Raw genomic sequence first — 18,530 nt, forward strand, 5'->3', positions numbered from 1 at the left:
GATGGGAGACACAGGGCGCTAGTTGGGAGACCTGTGCAATCATTCCCAGTGAGATTCTCTGCCCAGCGCAGTGTCTGAAGTGATCTCTAAATACTCATGAGATTGAATTGTAAATGTGTGTTATATAAAACAATCATCAAGCTGTGAGGATTCCCAGCTTTACAGCGAATGCTTGGGCAAGTGGTTATATAAAATGGAGCAGAGGGTCTGTCAGGAGGAAGAAAGAGCTCTGCAGTCAGGGCAGCAGGTTTGAGGAATGGTTCTGCCCGCAATGGGCAATTCTTTTGCTCTCCAGAGATTTACAGGAAACGACAGAAAGTGAGAGCTCTCACTCCCAGTTGCTGGCCACTGGGGCACCGGAATCTGTGAGTTCTCACGTCTAAACCTCCCACGCTCAGTGAAAAAAGGAGTAAGAACAGGAAGTGTCTGTGAAGCGTTCTGGTTTTCTTTTCTTTCTTTTTTGGTGGTACGCGGGCCTCTCACTGTTGCGGCCTCTCCCGTTGCGGCCTCTCCCGTTGCGGAGCACAGACTCCGGACACGCAGGCTCAGCGGCCATGGCTCACGGGCCCAGCCGCTCAGCTGCACGTGGGATCCTCCCGGACCGGGGCACGAACCCGCGTCCCCTGCATCCGCAGGCGGATTCTCAACCACTGCGCCACCAGGGAAGCCCCGAGTTCTGGTTTTCTTTTCCTCTTCTGGAAATGTTTTGTGTTGTGCCAAATTACCACACATAGATGATGTATGTGTTTATGTCTCTTTTTCTGATTAGAAAAGTAATGCATGCTCATTAGAAAAAATTTGGAAAACACAAAAAGTCAAAAGTCAAGAATAGGGATCACTAATAAGAACATTCTCCAGAGATCATTGCTCCGCTTTGGGGCTTATTTCTTTTCCTTTCATTCATTTACAATATGTGTATAATACAAACATACATCCATAATGTTACATTTGTATTATATTTTAGATAATTAGATCATATAAACAGTTTCACGTCCTATGTCTTACACTGATCGCTGGCATTTTTCTATGTCACGAAATGTTCTTTGAAAATTTTTAATTTACAAACAGTGAAATGACTTTATGGCATACAGTTCTGAGTGCTGGCAGATATAGTTTCCTGTCACCACCACCACAGCCAGTGATCCAGAACAGTCTTGTCACTCCCCTCAAATTCCCTCAGGCTGCTCCTTTTCAGTTAGCCTCTCCCCCTAGTCTTAACCCAGAAACCAAAAAGTTCTCCATTCCTATAGTTTCACCTTTTCCAGAATGTCCTGTAAACAGAATTATATGGTATGTAGCCTTTTGGTCTGGCTTCTTTCACTTGTCATGCTGCAACTGAGTCTCACCCACACTGTTGCATTTATCCATAGCGAGTTACTTTTTATTGCTGAGCAGTATTCCACTGTATAGATATATACCAAGGTTAGTTTATCCATTCACCAGATGAAGGACATTTGGGCTGGTAAACATAACTTTTCCTATTTGAATGATATTCCATCCTACAGATATAACAAAACATATGCAAAGAGTTCCCTATTAGTAGAATGTTTAGTTCCCCCTCATTATAAATAACCCTTAAATGGACATCATTATACATAACTCTTTGCCTACCAAACATGTATGAATACACTTACATAGTATACATATATTTGAAGCTATCAACAAACATACACTGTGCCCTGCTGGTTGTGTAAGAAAATAGAAAAATATATATATACAGTTCTACCAAAATTTTCTTAAAATGTTTGCTTATATAACAAACAGTCTGAGTCTCAATATGTTGTATCATTATGAAAATAAGAAAATAATAACTAGCTTTAATTCTAATGTAGTAGTTTTTTTTCCTGTGCTGTACAATAGGTTCTCGTTAGTTATCTATTTTATACATAGTAGTGTATATATGTCAATCAAATTGTTAATGCAGTAGTTATAACCAGTTAAATAGAACTAGCTTAATTTCTGAAGTCCTGACCGTGTATATCATTCAAAAGCCATTTCAGGATATTGTTTTCCCAGCAGGAGGCTTCTTTAGACAGTGGAGTCACCTGGTGTACACAGAACAAGAAGGATGACTCGGCAAGGGCAGGTTTCAGGACTGCAGGCTGCTTAGGGCAGCATAGCTGAGTTTCTAGTTATTACACCTGAGCAACTGAAGCCAAAGCCACTAAGAGGGGAAAGACAAAGCTGGCACTTTGTTCTGCATAAAGGGACAGGGCTTCTCTTTGAGTAGATGTTGCTGCCCTGCAAATTAAAAAGGAAATGGAAAAAAATGTCAGTATTGGTGGATGACACCTACTTTCAAAAACATATATGCACACTTTGGAAAATTTAAATAGTACATGGGACTTCCCTGGCAGCGCAGTGGTTAAGAATCTGCCTGCCAGTGCAGGGGACACCGGTTTGATCTCTGGTCCTGGAAGACCCCACATGCTGCGGAGCAACTAAGCCCGTGCACCAACAACTACTGAGCCTGCGCTCTAGAGCCTGCGAGCCACAACTACTGAGCCCGCGTGCCACAACTACTGAAGCCCACGCATCTAGAGCCCATGCTCTGCAACAAGAGAAGCCACTGCAGTGAGAAGCCCGCGCACCGCAACAAAGAGTAGCCCTGGCTCGTCACAGCTAGAGAAAAGCCCACGTGCAGCAGTGAAGACCCAATGCAGCCAAAAATAAATAAATAAATAAAAATAAATAAATAGTACAGAAAGTTACAAAGTACAAAGTAAAAGTTCCTTAGCTTCCCTATTCCCACTTTCCATAGAGAATCATCCTTGATAGTTTTGATTTGTCCTTCTAGGAATGAAATACACACTCCCCATACACACACACACACACACACACACACACACACACACGTGTGCACACACACACTCCCACGCACACACACACAGAGACTCACATATCCTTTTATCTAAGCACTTATGGAATCTACAACTTGTTTTTTCACCCAACAGCACATCTTGGACATACTTCCATATCAGTACATACGGAGTTTATTCATTCTTCCTCATGGGTGAATTCTGATTGTACGGATGTACCATAAAGTTCGCCAAGTTCCCTATTGATGGACATTACATCATCACAGTTTAACTGGTGAGGAAAAACCAGTCATGACATAAAGACACTGAGAGAGGATCTGGCCAAAATAGGGACTCTGGTCATAGCAAATAGGGTCTGACCACCAGATTTTTAAAAACAGAAATTACTGAATTCTTTGAAACCAATTAAAAAACTAACTTGTAAAATTATGAAACAATCTGAGGTTTTTATTCCCTGGATCCTGACTAGTGGCTGGGGTCCTTGAAAGTTGCTTACTCCATATCAGTGCTGTTCGCCCCTTTTTTGCTAAAGGAATCTCGAGCGGCACACAAATTTGTACTAGGGCTCCTCCTGCTGGACATTTTCTATAATTGCACTTCTAATTCAGTTGAAGTTCCAGACAGTTCATTCAAAACTGATTAGTGTTTTTTCTGTTCAATAATTAACCAATTAAGGCAAAGACAAATTTACTTTTACTTTTTAAGAAAATTAAATAATACAGAACTAAACACAGTAATAATGAGTCTCCCTTCATCTTTTTCCAGTTCTCACTCCCTTGCCTAGCCACTGGGAGTTTATCTTAGATCTATTTCTATCATTTATATCTATTATCATGCACAAACAGAATATAGTTTTGTTTTCTTTCACTTTAGATGCCTGGCTCCACTTGTCACATTTTGGCTGAAGCTTTTCATGTCACTGTGAGGCTTTGCTTGAGGGTGGTGTTTATGCAGAGAAAAAGCACATTATTTGCAGTTACTTTGGTTTTAAAAATTAATTCTAACTATTAAATTTATGAATTCAAAAGCTTGACTTTCCCATACACTTTTCTAGTTAATTTATGAATAGTATTCTTCTAATTTAAAAGCCTAGTCAACTCTGATAATAACTTTTAAGGGGGCTTCACAATTATTCCAATTTCCTGAATATTTTAAACTCAAGTTATTTTAGGATAAATTATTTTAAACTTATATTTTAAAATATTACATTTTCTTTATAAAATATTTTAAATGACTAAGTGAGCAAAACCTTCTCGAATACTTAATTCTAGTAAATCTAATAAATGTATAAAATGTAATTTTAATTCTCTTAAACGTTCCAGTACTGATTGAAAACTTAGTAAGGGCTTCCCTGGTGGCGCAGTGGTTAAGAATCCGCCTGCCAATGCAGGAAACACGGGTTTCATCCTGTGGGAAGGCAAATTTCACTTGCTTAGGAATAGTGGGGTAAAAGACTTTGAATCTGCAAAAGTTTAGAATCCAACTCACATTATTTTTGTGGTAAGTTTAGGAACAATCTGTATTTTTTGATATTTAATTTATTTACATCATTTTAATTTATTTACAACATTTTAGAGAGTTTAGCATTTAAGAATAGCTCTTGGAATAGCCCTGTGATTCCAATATAAGTGTTAACTATTAAATAACTAATTTTTAAAAAAACAATAAAACTGATTTTAGACTTAGGATTTTTAGTTGAAAGTTATAAGAGAATTTTACTAAGTTTTCTTTTTAAACGATTTTTTAAAATTTATTTTTATTTTATTTTTGGCTGCATTGAGTCTTCGTTGCTGCACGTGGGCTTTCTCTAGTTGCGGTGAGCAGGGGCTACTCTTTGTTGCGGTGCAACGAAGGGGAAGCAAGGAAGTTGGGTTAAGACATTCACTTATGAATTTAAGGCACAGTCAGGATGAGTGCTGTGTTGCACACACATTAAGATCTTCACTGGTCTATAAAATGAAAAGAAGTAATATTTAAGGGACTATTTAAATGACTTTCATTCATCAAACATTTATGGGGGGGCCTACAAGTTACTGGAGATACAAAGTCTTTGACCTCGAAGAACATAGTTTCTTTTTAAAAATATTAGCCAGCATTTATTGAGCACTTACTATGTACCAAGAAATCTGATTACATATTTTACATAGATTATGTCATTTTAATTCTCACAACAGCCAAACAAAGCAGGTACTATTATCATCTCCAATCTACAGTTGAGAAAGCTGTCCAGAGGAACTTGCCCAAGTTCTCACAGTAGCAAGCTGTGGAGCTGAACTTGAACCTCCACTCCAGAGCCCGAGCATGGAACCACTTCTGTAAGGATGTACAATTTTGCTTGGAAAAACCTCTTGATAAGAACTTTGGGCAGGTTGGACTCGAAGCACACAGGTGATGGCTTGTGCCCAGGCTTCAGCGAAGAAAGTTAAATTGCTCTGTACAGTAGAGGTAGAAGATGTGGGGTCCAGGCAGCCAGGAGGGAAGAGAAAGCAGCAGTGAAGACAGGAGCCAGGTAACAGTGGGAGGAAGGCCAAGGGAGGATCTCTGGGTAGGGGGACCAGAGGGGACTCTGGAAGAACAGAAAACACGTTCGGTCTATGGCACACTATGTGACCCCTCCGTAGGACTCCCTACTTCTCAGTCTACACTATTCAGATATTTTTTACAAGAGTAGTTTGTTATTGCTGTGTTACGCCCCCCCAAACAGATGCATTGAGTTTCACTGAGGCTGGATCAATACAGCGCTAAGCAGAAAACAATCAAGAGACAAGAGAGGCTTTGAAGAAAGACCTCGCCAAAATTTACAGGAATCCTGGGGAGAACTTTCAACTGCCACAGGACAGAGGTCAATGTCACCTGAATTTTGAGAGGCATCTGGCTTGAGTTTGATTTGTTAACCTTGTTCTCTCTCCCATGTTAAGCCTGTTGTTATCGCCTCTGGGCTCCCAGGAGCAATAAAAACCCTACCTTAACACAGAAAGAGCCCACGAACAGTACAAAAATGGGAGCTGGGAGGCTGAGCCAGGCAAGGTAGGAGCCCTGAAACCAGCTTTGGTGGGGGAAACTCGAGCCAGTAAAAGCAGGCTGAGACCCTGAGGCTCACAGCGGTGAGTCAGGAATGAGACCCTGGCTGGGCTCCCACACTAGACCTGATGACTTATAAAAAGCCTCTTCCCTGGTGGTGCAGTGGCTGAGAGTCCGCCTGCCGATGCGGGGGACGCAGGTTCGTGCCCCGGTCCGGAAGGGTCCCACGTGCTGCGGAGAGGCTGGGCCCATGAGCCATGGTCGCTGAGCCTGCGCGTCTGGAGCCTGTGATCCACAACGGGAGAGGCCACAACAGTGAGAGGCCAGCGTATCGAAAAAAAAAAAAAAAAAAAAAAAAAAAAAGACAGCCTCTTCGGGGGAGGTCCTGGACCAAAACAAAGGGGTCATAATTGTGGAATTTTTAGCCATGGTTTTCTCTATCATTGAGCTGTTCTAGAGTAAGAATTACCTTTTATTTAATTTACTAAAATCTGATGCCTTGATTAAGAATTAGAGTTCTATAGTAGAAAGAAAAGAGGAATCTTCAGGGCCACACAATGCTGGGTTCAAAATTCAGCTCTGTCACTGAGTGGTGACCTTCGGGAACTTGCTCAACCTCTCTTAACACTTAATTTACCCATCCATGAAAAGGGGATATTTATATAAACCTTAAAAACAGACCAAACTAGGGCTTCCCTGGTGGCACAGTGGTTAAGAATCTGCCTGCCAATGCAGGGGACACGGGTTCGAGCCCTGGTCCGGGAAGATCCCACATGCCGTGGAGCAGCTAAGCCCGTGCATCGCAGCTACTGAGCCTGCGCTCTAGAGCCTATGAGGCACAACTGCTGAGCCCGCGCGCCTAGAGCCCGTGCTCCTCAACAAGAGAAGCCACCGCAATGAGAAGCCTGCGCACTGCAACAAACAATAGCTCCCGCTTGCCTCAACTAGAGGAAGCCTGCACATAGCAATGAAGACCCAAAGCAGCCAAAAATAAATAAAAATAAAATTTAAAAAAAAGACAGACAAAACTAACCTATGCTCTTAAAAGTCCAGAGAGTGGTTACTATTGTGGGCAGGCAGGGAGACTGAAAAGGAAGCCAAGGGGAGACCAGGGGTGCTGGCTGTGCTGTGTTTCTTGATCTACATGGTGGGTACATGTGTATGTTGAACTTGTGAAAATTCATCCACCTGTATACTTACGGTTTCTGCATTTTTTCTGTACACATTATATTTCCAGAAAAGAGTATGTGCTTCACTTTGTTTTCAAAAGAGGGTGATAACAACACCTAACTTGAGAGATTCCTGAGAGCATTAGCAATAATAGATGAGTAAAATGGTACAGCTTCAAGCTGTAGAAAAAGAACAGCTTTGAGGGGCTTGTTCTCCTAGGGAGTCCAGATTAGGGGGAGACGCACACTTCCAGGGGTTTTGCTCAGATGGGACGGTTACCAGGTCCATGGAACTTTTGAGACAGCAGAGGGCAACAGGGCCACCTGGATGGTCACGGGCACTGGCAAAGACTGCAGATGTAATGTGCACCCTGCCATACCCACAAACGTTCGGGAAAGCCACTAAGTCCTTGCAGTGTTGGACTCCAGCCCCTAAGGAGACAAACAGGCCTGCAGACTCAGGTGCCGACACAGAGAGAAGAAGGAAGCAGCAAGGTGAGTAATTCCCAGTCCAGGGGAGGGCTTTCAACCGTTGCAGGGTTTGAGCCAAATTTACTTACATTTCCAAGTATCAGGAACGCCCTGAAACGATCTCTGATTATACATACCTAAAGTGCCTGTCCCATAACGTGCTCAATAAATGGTAGCTATGATGATTTTCCTGTTGGTCCACAGTCACCAGGCATCTCTCTCTAAGTATCTCAAACTCCACCTTAGCACATGTCATGCGCAGTGTGGCATCCAGAGATGCAAGGACCACAGTCCCTGTTCTCAGGTGACACACATGCAGTAAGCAAGTGAAGAGAAAACCAGACATACACAAATGACAAAGGGCTGCTGTCTGTCCTTTAGCGTCATTAAAAAGGACTCTGGACAGAAGTGGGCGGGGGTCAGGTGAAACCCCGGCCAGAAGGCACTCCCAGTCCCCACACCCAGTGACAACCCAGAAGGCACAGTTCCGTGGCCTTTGGAGCTGATCTCTGAAAAACCTTTTCAGCAACCCTTTGCTCCTCCTTTGAATATATACACTGACTATAATATGCCACCTACTTGTAGTCATTGATACAGCTATACTGGAAACCCATTTTCTCTAGTCTCTCTTCCAGGATTTTCACACTGCCTTCTCCACAGGATTCCCTGAAACACAAAAACATAAAAACTATCAAAATAAAAGGAGAAGAGGATGGGGGGCGCTGTTTCTGTGTTTGCACAAAGATCATTACCAGCAGCACCATAACTTACACATTGGATCCCCCGATTTCATGCATAACCCAGATCTCAATGCGTGTGATTTTATCCTTCTGTAAGTGGGGAATTTCAAAATCTGCAAAAAACCTGAGAAACAGAAAAGACATTTCTTAAAGTCCTAAAGCAATATGATACTGTTCCCATATCAATGTTAGTTGACTTACACATTACTTTTGTTTTAAAGCTTTGGTGGGGGGCACTTTTTAGCTTTAATTTTTAGGTTACTTATTTCATTCAAGCATTCATCAGTTGTTAGTGGTATGAAGGTATGGACATAGTTCTGATCTCCAGGTCATTCAACTGTTTTTCGCTACCTGATCTTACAGAAGCAAGCATTAGACTGGGGATGTGGATGATTCTCTTAAGCCTCCATTAAAAACAACTAAAAACACATTTTGGCATCTTTGTCTTACATGTTGGTGCTGCATTCTTACCCTTTTACAGGATAGGCTCCTGTTGGCTCTGAACCATTCAGTATGACATAGATCATGCCAGAACTATCCTTTGCATACTGCAAAAAGAAGCAAGCATTTTGAGTAAGCTAAGATGTCATTTTTAAGCTATGAAATGGTCAATTGTTTTTTAAATTGACAATTTTCCATACTGGCAAGGATGTGATAAATTTGGTATTTCATAGAGCCAGAGGGATGCAAACTGGCATATCTTGGAAAGCAAATTGCTTTGAAATGTCAAAAACGCAGTAATTCCATGCCTGGGAATCTACCATTCTAAAATAATGCAAACTAGTATCAGATTCCAGCATTGTATCAGCTGGTGTGCACTAACGTATGCTGCCATTACAAGCAACCTCAAAATCACAGTGGCTTTAAACAAGAAAGATTTATTTCATGCACACATTACATGTTTATCACAAGTGTTTGGATTTGGGTTTTGGGTTTTGCTCCATATGTCCTTTTGCTCTGGGACCCAAGCTGATGCAGTCTCCACAACTGCAGAGACACTGGTTATCAGAAAAGGGAGAAGAAAGTGGCAATTCACAGACCAGTTCTTAAAGGCTTCCACCCAGGTGTCACACAGTCATTCCTACTCACATCCTATTGGCCAGTGTAAGTCACACGTAAGTAATTTCAAGAGACAGAATGAGTGCAAACCACATGCTCAGAAGATGAGCCAGAAATACTTGGTAAACAGCACGAAGGATCACCTGGTGCACAGAGATGTGTGCAAAGATGTATATTGCAGCATGGTTTGTAACCAGTCTAAAACAGTCAACAACAGGGAAGGATAAGTCAATTATGGCACTTCCATGTCTGAAATATTACCCAGCCATTAATACAAGTCTACAAAAGATATGCAATAACATAGAAAGTGCTTACATTCAAAGCAAAAAGCGAGACTAGGTGGACAGAGCATGTGCTCCATTGCGTTAAAAATAAATAGGCAGAAGTCTGGGAATATTAGTCAATCCCTGAGATTCCCAAGGGACAGACAGGTCCAGAGAAGTTCTCAAATCTCCGGTTGAGAACACTCCTGGAGCATATAATTTCCCTGATAAAACGTTTATTCTAGTGTGAAGCCGGGTGGGGGGGGCGGCAGGGGGTATCACGCAGCTCTGTGACACATGCCTAGCAGAGCCACACCGAATGCCAGCTGCAACAAAGCAACAATGTACTCCATGCCACGCCTGTCTTAGATTGCTTTCAAGTAGGCTAACAGTCTCAGTTAAATCTGCAAATGTCAAGGTCTGATGACCACTATTTGCCCTTAGGTAGCACGAATATGGATGATTAGTTTTCTTATTTATACTTTCTATAATTTGTCATTCTCTATCCTGAGCAGTTATTACATTGATGATAAAAAATTTTTTTCATTAAAAAAATGCATGCAGATACAGTGAGGCTCTATGAAGTCATGGTCGAAAATCTGGTTTCTGGCTGCTGCACTTAGTAGCTGGGTAATAAGTCTGATCAAGTTTCTTGGCCTCTCTGTGCCTCATTTTTCCTATCTGTAAAACAAGGGTAATAAGAGTCCCTACCCCATAGGATTGTAAAGATCAAATCACTTAAAATAATACTTAACATTTATTGAATACTTCTTTGCTATAGTTCAGACCCTCTCCTCATCACTATACTATACTACCTCTCCTCATGTTCAGACAATCCAGCATATTCTAAGGGCTCATAAAATGTGGGCATGATTATTAGATTATTAGATTCCCATTCTAGAGTTGAAGGAAGTATAAGATTGCGGCTTGTAGCACACTTTGAAGTTGGGCAGATCTGCTGGGGAGAATATGGGTGTTTTTTTTTTAACATATAATGTTGACGTCACCCTCAAGTTGTCGTTATGATCCCACGTTCAAGTGATGATGCATCCACCGCCTCCCACTCCTCACTGAGGGGCTCGGGCAGCTCACTGCCAACTGCCTGGAGCCTGCACTCCAAGCAGAACCTGTGGGGAGTGGGCATAGACGGAGGGCTCCGACTGAAGCTGGCAGGAGAGCACAGGAATAAGAACGCTTCTGTCTGGAGCGGGCCCTCTGCTTAGTTCCAAACTGCAGCTGTGGTGGAGGATTTGACCAAAGTCTCGCTCACCCTGATTAACAGTGGACCCAGTGGACACCTGGTGATTCAGAGCAGGAAGTAGGACCAGAAGAGACACAGAGAGCCCTGAAAGGAGCTTGCTGGCACTGGGTAGAAGGACCTGACATCCACCAGCCTCCTAGTCAATACAGCTAACAGTTAATAGTGGACTGCTTTGCTCAATAGTTGAGCTAAGGACTGCACCCTCTTTATTTGGAATCTTTGGTCTAACACTGGTGACAGAAAATGTAAGCTGTAGTCACTGGCATGTTATAGCTACCGATAGCTATCATCCACTCTGGTGACAATATCCTCTGAGAAACAGACCCATATTTAGGGGACCATTTCTTTGTCTCCAGTTTATCCCTGGTCTCCTATTGCCTCCTCTTCAGTTAATGTCAACCTTATGCACATCTCTGACGCCTACATCTAGATCTTAGGGGTCCCAGGCTCTCCTATAAAGCAGGGGTTACCCCACTTCACACCTCAATCAAAATCACATTGATTTGAACTACTAACAACAACCACAACACCAGAGTAATAATGACTGTTTAATACCTTATTCTGGAGCTAACATTCAGAATTTTTTCTCTGTATCAGGCATTGCATTAAGCATTTTAGCTTCTTAAATCCTCACGCCTTTATGGAGCAGAGAGCGTGAATCAGAATGTTGCAAAGGTAGAAACAGAGACTCCGAGAAGTTTAGTTAATGACCCAATGGCCCAGCCTCTGAACCCTTCTGTCACCTGTTCACAGATTCCACACCTGCTCAGTCACCCAGCCAGCCTTCCCAGGATTACCTGGATGGATGCACTTTTCCAGTAAGAATCCACAGGATTGTTTTCACAATCTTCGGATGTAGGGCAGGATTGGTAGTCGAGTCCTACAGGGAAAACAGACACACACATTTTATTTCAAAGATTATATCAAGGAAGAATTAATTGAAATTATTTGCTGGCTCCTCAAAATATACTGAACCTCATTCTACATAATGTGTATGGGCTTAACATTCATAGTTCTGACCACCTAGTCCACAAGGAGCCTGGTGAGGAAGCACCCAACCCCGATACAAAGACATTTGTCATTATTCTCGGCACAAATGTGAGGAAGGAGGAGAACTAAACAGCTGGGTGAATTCTCTACTGGAGCTCCAAAAATTATATATAATAATATTATATTATACATTGTATCCATATTAAAAATTTATATTTATTACATATATGACTTTTTTTTGCATTGTTGGGAGAAATGCCTTCTCCAATTAACCCAGGTCTTAGAAGTAAATACAAGAAAAATAGACCAAGAAAGTAACAGTCCTTAAGCAGAAAACAGAAATTTTATAACATTTAAAATATAGAAAATGTTCAAATGTATTCCATTTAAAAATATTTTAAGGACAAAATTCAGCAGATATATAATGGAATTTGTTCCCCATTTACTCTATAAAAAAAGGAGAAAGTGCTCATTGACAATTCGTTCCAGGGAGAAGGAAGCAGGGCAAAATGTGAACTTCTTGAAGGGAAACACATGGAGCTTCCTTGTTCCCTCTGGGTGCACCAGCATCTCGATGTGCTCACCAACTTGGAGGCTCCCCAAACCCCATCAGAGATGGGTTTTTATGGAGATTTCATTATGTAGACAGGATTGATTAAATCATCGGTGATTAACTCAATCTCCAGTCCCCCTCCCCTTCCCAGAGGACAGAGGATGGGGCTGAAAGTCCCAACTCTCTAATGACGCCTCTGTCTTTTTGGTGACCAGCGTGCACCTGAAGCTATCTAGGGGCTCCCAAACCTCCAGTCACCCCATTACCATACAAAAGACACTCATCACTCCTCAGAATCTACGGGTTTCAGGAGCTGTGCGCCAGGAACCAGGGGGACCAAGACCAAGTATTAATTTGTATTATACCACAGTCTCCCCTCCCTTCATGATCTTTCCATCTCACCCCTCCTCCATTCTCCCGCACCCTCTGTAGGATCATCAAGCTGAGGCTTCCTGGTCACAGTCCATTGGAAGAATGGCCATGTCCATTTGATCTGCACCCTGCCATGCTTCCCGTCTCATGCAAAGTGCAAGTCAGCTTCCTCACGACGTCCTGTGCTGTCCGGCCATCCTTTATTCCTCCAGCCCCACAGTCTACTACTTGCCTCTTCACTTACTGCCCGCCTTTCTGCTCCTTAAATGTGCCATACACACTCCCACCTCAAGGCCTTTGCACGTGCTGTTCCCTCTGTCAGGAAATGCTCTTCCTCAAGTCCTTTAGGTCTTTGCTCTAACATCAGCTTCTCAGTGACGCCTTCCCTGGGCCTGTGTAAAACTGCAATGCTTCCCTCTCCCCTCCTCACCAGCCAACTCTCCCTACCCTCTTTTCCCTGTTTTGTTTTTCTCTGTAACCTTTACAATCGTATGGCAAACTATATATATATATATGTTTTTACTTGCCTGTTGATGGTCTTATCTCCACCCCTGTCCCTATATAATGTAAGGATGAGGTATTATTTTCCTGGTTTATTCTCTGCTGTGTTCCCAGTGCCTAGAAGAGCAAGGACTGGCGCGGAGGAGGCACTCTACAAACTTTATAGATGGATGAATGGATGCAGGAGCAAGAAACAAAACTGAGCTTAGGTTAACTTTTTGTTTTGTTTTGTTTTGTTTTTGCCACGCCGCACGGCATGTGGGATCTAATTGACTCCAATACCCAGGGAGGAAGAATGTCCAGTCTTCACGAAGGGACCACCTCCCCGCCAACTGCTTTCCTTGCTGGCCTTCGTCCTGCTCAGCCTTCAAGACTGAGCCAGAGCAAAGCCTCCAGGAAGCTTCCCGAGGCTCTGGTCTATGCCGGTGTCTCCCTGTGCTACACACTCCCTAGCTCTGGGTCGTTCCCGCCTCAGAGCACACCTCTCTGCACTCCCAAAGCTACACATTTTCCTGAGGGCAGAGACCGCTGTATCACCAGCTCCTAGCGTGGGAGGTGATGAATGAGGAACATTTTCCTTACCATCAGGCCAGCCCCTGTGACCTTAACTTTCACTGTGATTTTTGCCAACTACAAAACTGCCACTTGCCATCTACCTCTACAAAGATTAAATCATGAGCCACTGCAGCCGCTGAAGTTCAACACCCCCTGAGAGGAGTTCAGGGCGGAGATCAGGAATGAGGCCCTCTGTGCTCTGGGAAGAACTAGCAGAACAGGTCTTCAGATGGTTAGATATTTTCGGGAGATGATTTGATGAGCCCAAGTCTTGCATCTCCTCATATCTAGGAAAGTACTAAAATCATTAACGGTGACATCTGTTCCTTGTGATTAGCAGCAGGTCTCTGCCAAAATGTGCGCCTGACTGCACACACCCACCCCCTTCACTAAAATCGTACATAACAATGACCTTCCCCCCTACCTCTTTGGAGCAGTCTCTCAGAGCTATCTGAAGTGCTGTCTCCCGGGCTATAGTCCTCATTTTGCCCTAAAAAAAGCTTAACTCTCAGCTTTCACGTTGTGTTTTTTTTTTTTTTTTTTAAGTCAATAATCTGAATCTCAAAATATCTGCTGGCGGCCTGGAGCAGCTTCAGAATCAGTGAGAAGAGGGGAGAATCCTGGCCTTAGTTCTTCAAGTCATTTAACCACCCAAAGCCTCAGTTTCCCCCTCTGGAAAATGAGGATAGTGAGACAGAGTCATGCAGGACTCTAGAGTCAGACTCTGACCTTGCTGTTTACGCACTGTGCGATCCTGAGCAAGTTTCTCAGTCTTGCTGTGCCTCACTTTCCTCGTTTGTCAAAATAGGAATCAGGATAGGACCTATCCCATGGGGCTGTTGGAGGGATTAAATGAGTTAATATCCATAAAGTGCTTAGAACAGCACCTAGCAAAAGATAGATTCTCTTTCTCTATTATCATTGTTATTATTTAATTATTAATGACCACTTTACCTGAGAGGATTTGAGGGGGGCGGAATCCAAAGAGATAAAAATGCATATGGGGCTTCCCTGGTGGCGCAGTGGTTGAGAGTCCGCCTGCCAATGCAGGGGACACGGGTTCGTGCCCCGGTCCGGGAAGATCCCACATGCCGTGGAGCAGCTGAGCCCGTGAGCCATGGCCGCTGAGCCTGCGCGTCCGGAGTCTGTGCTCCACAAGGGGAGAGGCCATGGCAGTGAGAGGCCCGCGTACCACCAAAAAAATTTATGTCAGAGAAATAAAAATGGTATCTAACTTTCTTTAAACTCAAGGTACTGTTCTAAACAAGCAATTTACATAGATGTTCTCATTTACTTTCACTGTATTAGTGCTTAGATTGCAGACAGAATACAGACATGTAAACCACATGATTATATGTTAACCAGTTTCTTCAAGAAACTGGTCCTGAATGGATATAATCTTAAGACCTCTTAAGAGGAGGGATTGGTCTCCTGGGAGGATTCTGACATAGAGGGTTTTCTGAAGTACTCAAGGTTCAGGCCTTTGGAGCCAGTTAGAATGGAGATTGTTCAGAACTGGCCAGGTGCAGAGGCCCCGTGGGAAAGGTATGGTGACACCCTGATGTTCTTGTGGTTTCTGCACTGACTTTTTTTTTTTTTTTTTTTTTTGCGGTAACGCGGGCCTCTCACTGTTGTGGCCTCTCCCGTTGTGGAGCACAGGCTCCGGACGCGCAGGCTCAGCGGCCATGGCTCACGGGCCTAGCCGCTCTGCGGCATGTGGGATCTTCCCGGACCGGGGCACGAACCCGTGTCCCCTGCATCGGCAGGCGGACTCTCAACCACTGCGCCACCAGGGAAGCCCTGCACTGACTTCTTGACTTAGGAAAGTTCCTTCTGCCCAGGACAAGCAGGAGACCCAGGAGCACCGTTGAAGACACAGCCACTTTCCCACCAGAGAGCCTGGCGCACATTGTGTGTTGGTTGCTTGGCCTGGACACTGTCTGTCTCTATAGAGACAGAGCAACGTTTTACCGAGGCGAAGGGAGAGTTACCTTGTCTCTGGGAATGGAGTGCCTGGAGAGATTAATAAAAAGGTCGTAATCTGAGGGAAGCACAGAAAAGGGATCCTTATCCAGCACCAGTTTAAAGGCTTCCCAGATGGCTGTGCAGTTCTTGCTTACCCTAGAGGTAATAATAGTCTCCCTCCCACCATCCCCAACCACTGGCTTATTTGTTTGTGATATTATATGTACACTTATGATTATGGTCAAATTCTCTACAAGGCATGTAAAACTTTCAATGCATTTAAAAGCATCAGTCAATATTTCAGGTGGTGTGTGTGATTTCCTTCTCTCTCTCTCTTTTCTTTTTGCTTCTTGGAAACACCCTTTTTTGTCCAGTTTACTGCTCTCGACTTGCTGCATAGTTGTCTTGCAGTGACCCAGGAAGATGCGTGTTCTTGTCTCTCCTGGATTGATGCCCTGTTTCCTAGATCCCATGTCTAGAGCACAGCTTCCAATAGCTTCTTGAGAAGATGCCATAGGGGCTAAATTTTTTGACTTTTGCATAACAATGTAAAATGTCATTATTCTACCCTCATGCTTGATTGAAAGTTTCATTAGAGAGAATTTTAAGTTGCAAATCATTTTCCCTCAAAATTTTGAAGGCAGTGCTCCACTGTTCTCTGATTTCTATGTTACTATTGAAAAAATCTAGAGCCCTTTTCCTAATCCTGTTTATTTGACCTTCTCTATGGAAGTTTTTAAGATAAATCTCAAGAGTATGAAATTTCAGAGATGAACTTGAGAGCAAGTAATTTCCATTCATTGTGCTGACAGCTCTAGGAAGGATGTTTCCAAGAAACAACAAAAAAAGAGAGAGACAGAGAGAAAGAAATCACACACACACACCACCTGAAGTATTGACTGATGCTTTTGAATGCATTGTGAGATTTATATGTCTTGCAGAGAATTTAACCATAATCATAAATGTATGTAGAATACCAATCAAACAAATAAGCTGCGGGGGAGGGGGAGGGAGACGATTACTACCTCTAGTTAAGCAAGTTTATAAGAAAAATATATATATAGTAATAAAATTCTCTAAGCTCTGCCATGAATAATATTCACAAGTCATAATAAAGTAAATGCTGATTATGAAACAAGAGGGAAGGTGTCAGGGCACAACCTTTGAAACAATGACATAGCCAGAGGACATGACATAAACTGATTAGAACCAAATGGGTCCAAGATGGTGGATAAGTCAAATTCCACTAGACCCTGAGCCTCAATATATGCTCACTGTAACACATCAGCAAGCTAAATGACACACACCTACAGGTGCCATGACAGTTCCAAGGCCAACCATAAGGATCAAAAAGTGGATGCTTTATCTTTGATAAAGGAGGGAAGGATATACAGTGGAGAAAAGACAGCCTCTTCAATAAGTGGTGCTGGGAAAACTGACAAGTATATGTAAAAGTATGAAATTAGAACACTCCCTAACACCATACACAAAAATAAACTCAAAATGGGTTAAAGACCTAAATGTAAGGCCAGACACTATCAAACTCTTAGAGGAAAACATAGGCAGAACACTCTATGACATAAATCACAGCAAGATCCTTTTTGACCCATCTCCTAGAGAAATGGAAATAAAAACAAAAATAAACAAATGGGACCTAATGAAACTTAAAAGCTTTTGCACAGCAAAGGATACCATAAACAAGACCAAAATACAACCCTTAGAATGGGAGAAAATATTTGCAAATGAAGCAACAGACAAAGGATTAACCTCCAAAATTTACAAGCAATTCATGCAGCTCAATATCAAAAAAACAAACAACCCAATCCAAAAATGGACAGAAGACCTAAATAGACATTTCTCCAAAGAAGATATTCAGATTGCCAACAAACACATGAAGGAATGCTCAACATCATTAATCATTAGAGAAATGGGAATCAAAACTACAATGAGATATCATCTCACACCGGTCAGAATGGCCATCATCAAAAAATCTAGAAACAATAAATGCTGGAGAGGGTGTGGAGAAAAGGGAACCCTCTTGCACTGTTGGTGGGAATGTAAATTGATACAGCCACTATGGAGAACAGTATAGAGGTTCCTTAAAAAACTACAAATAGAACTACCATACGACCCAGCAATCCCACTACTGGGCATATACCCTGAGAAAACCATAATTCAAAAAGATTCATGTAGCAAAATATTCATTGCAGCTCTATTTACAATAGCCAGGACATGGAATCAACCTAAGTGTCCATCAACAGATGAATGGATAAAGAAGATGTGGCACATATATACAATGGAATATTACTCAGCCATAAAAGGAAATGAAATTGAGTTATTTGTAGTGAGGTGGATGGACTTCAAGTCTGTCATACAGAGTGAAGTAAGTTAGAAGGAGAAAAACAAATACCGTATGCTCACACATATATATGGAATCTAAGAAAAAAAATTTCATGAAGAGCCTAGGTGTAGGACGGGAATAAAACACCGACCTACTAGAGCATGGACTGGAGGATATGGGGAGGGGGAAGGGTAAGCTGGGACAAAGTGAGAGAGTGGCATGGACATATATACACTACCAAACATAGGGTGGATAGCTAGTGGGAAGCAGCCGTATGGCACAGGGAGATCAGCTCGGTGGTTTGTGACCACCTAGAGAGGTGGGATAGGGAGGGTGGGAGGAAGGGAGAAGCAAGAGGGAGGAGATATGGGAACATATGTGTATGTATAACTGATTCACTTTGTTGTAAAGCAGAAACTAACACACCATTGTAAAGCAATTATACTCCAA

The 18,530-nt window shown here is 42.7% G+C and overlaps 1 protein-coding gene across 1 annotated transcript; it reads right to left on the reverse strand.

Annotated features, from left to right (window-relative positions):
* Positions 1 to 2,135: 2,135 nt before the first annotated feature.
* BST1 (bone marrow stromal cell antigen 1) lies at positions 2,136 to 16,254 on the reverse strand. Its single transcript, XM_059066129.2, has 8 exons — positions 15,766 to 16,254; positions 15,640 to 15,673; positions 11,601 to 11,683; positions 8,692 to 8,768; positions 8,252 to 8,344; positions 8,060 to 8,146; positions 4,709 to 4,768; positions 2,136 to 2,241 (listed from the first exon to the last, which is right to left on the reverse strand). The coding sequence occupies exons 1-8, from the start codon at positions 16,252 to 16,254 to the stop codon at positions 2,136 to 2,138; spliced, it is 1,029 nt and encodes a 342-aa protein (XP_058922112.2).
* Positions 16,255 to 18,530: the final 2,276 nt, after the last annotated feature.

The sequence above is a fragment of the Kogia breviceps genome, chromosome 6 (genome assembly GCF_026419965.1).
Source record: "Kogia breviceps isolate mKogBre1 chromosome 6, mKogBre1 haplotype 1, whole genome shotgun sequence".
Taxonomy (NCBI): domain Eukaryota; kingdom Metazoa; phylum Chordata; class Mammalia; order Artiodactyla; family Physeteridae; genus Kogia; species Kogia breviceps.

Coding starts and splice junctions, on each gene's coding strand:
- BST1 (XM_059066129.2), bottom strand. CDS start 16,254: ATGGCATCTTCTCAAGAAGCTATTGGAAGCTGTGCTCTAGACATGGGA. Junction 11,684..15,639: donor AAGTGGCTGTGTCTTCAACG/GTGCTCCTGGGT, acceptor TTTTCCCTGTAG/GACTCGACTACCAATCCTGC. Junction 8,147..8,251: donor GAAATCGGGGGATCCAATGT/GTAAGTTATGGT, acceptor TTTGTGTTTCAG/GGAATCCTGTGGAGAAGGCA.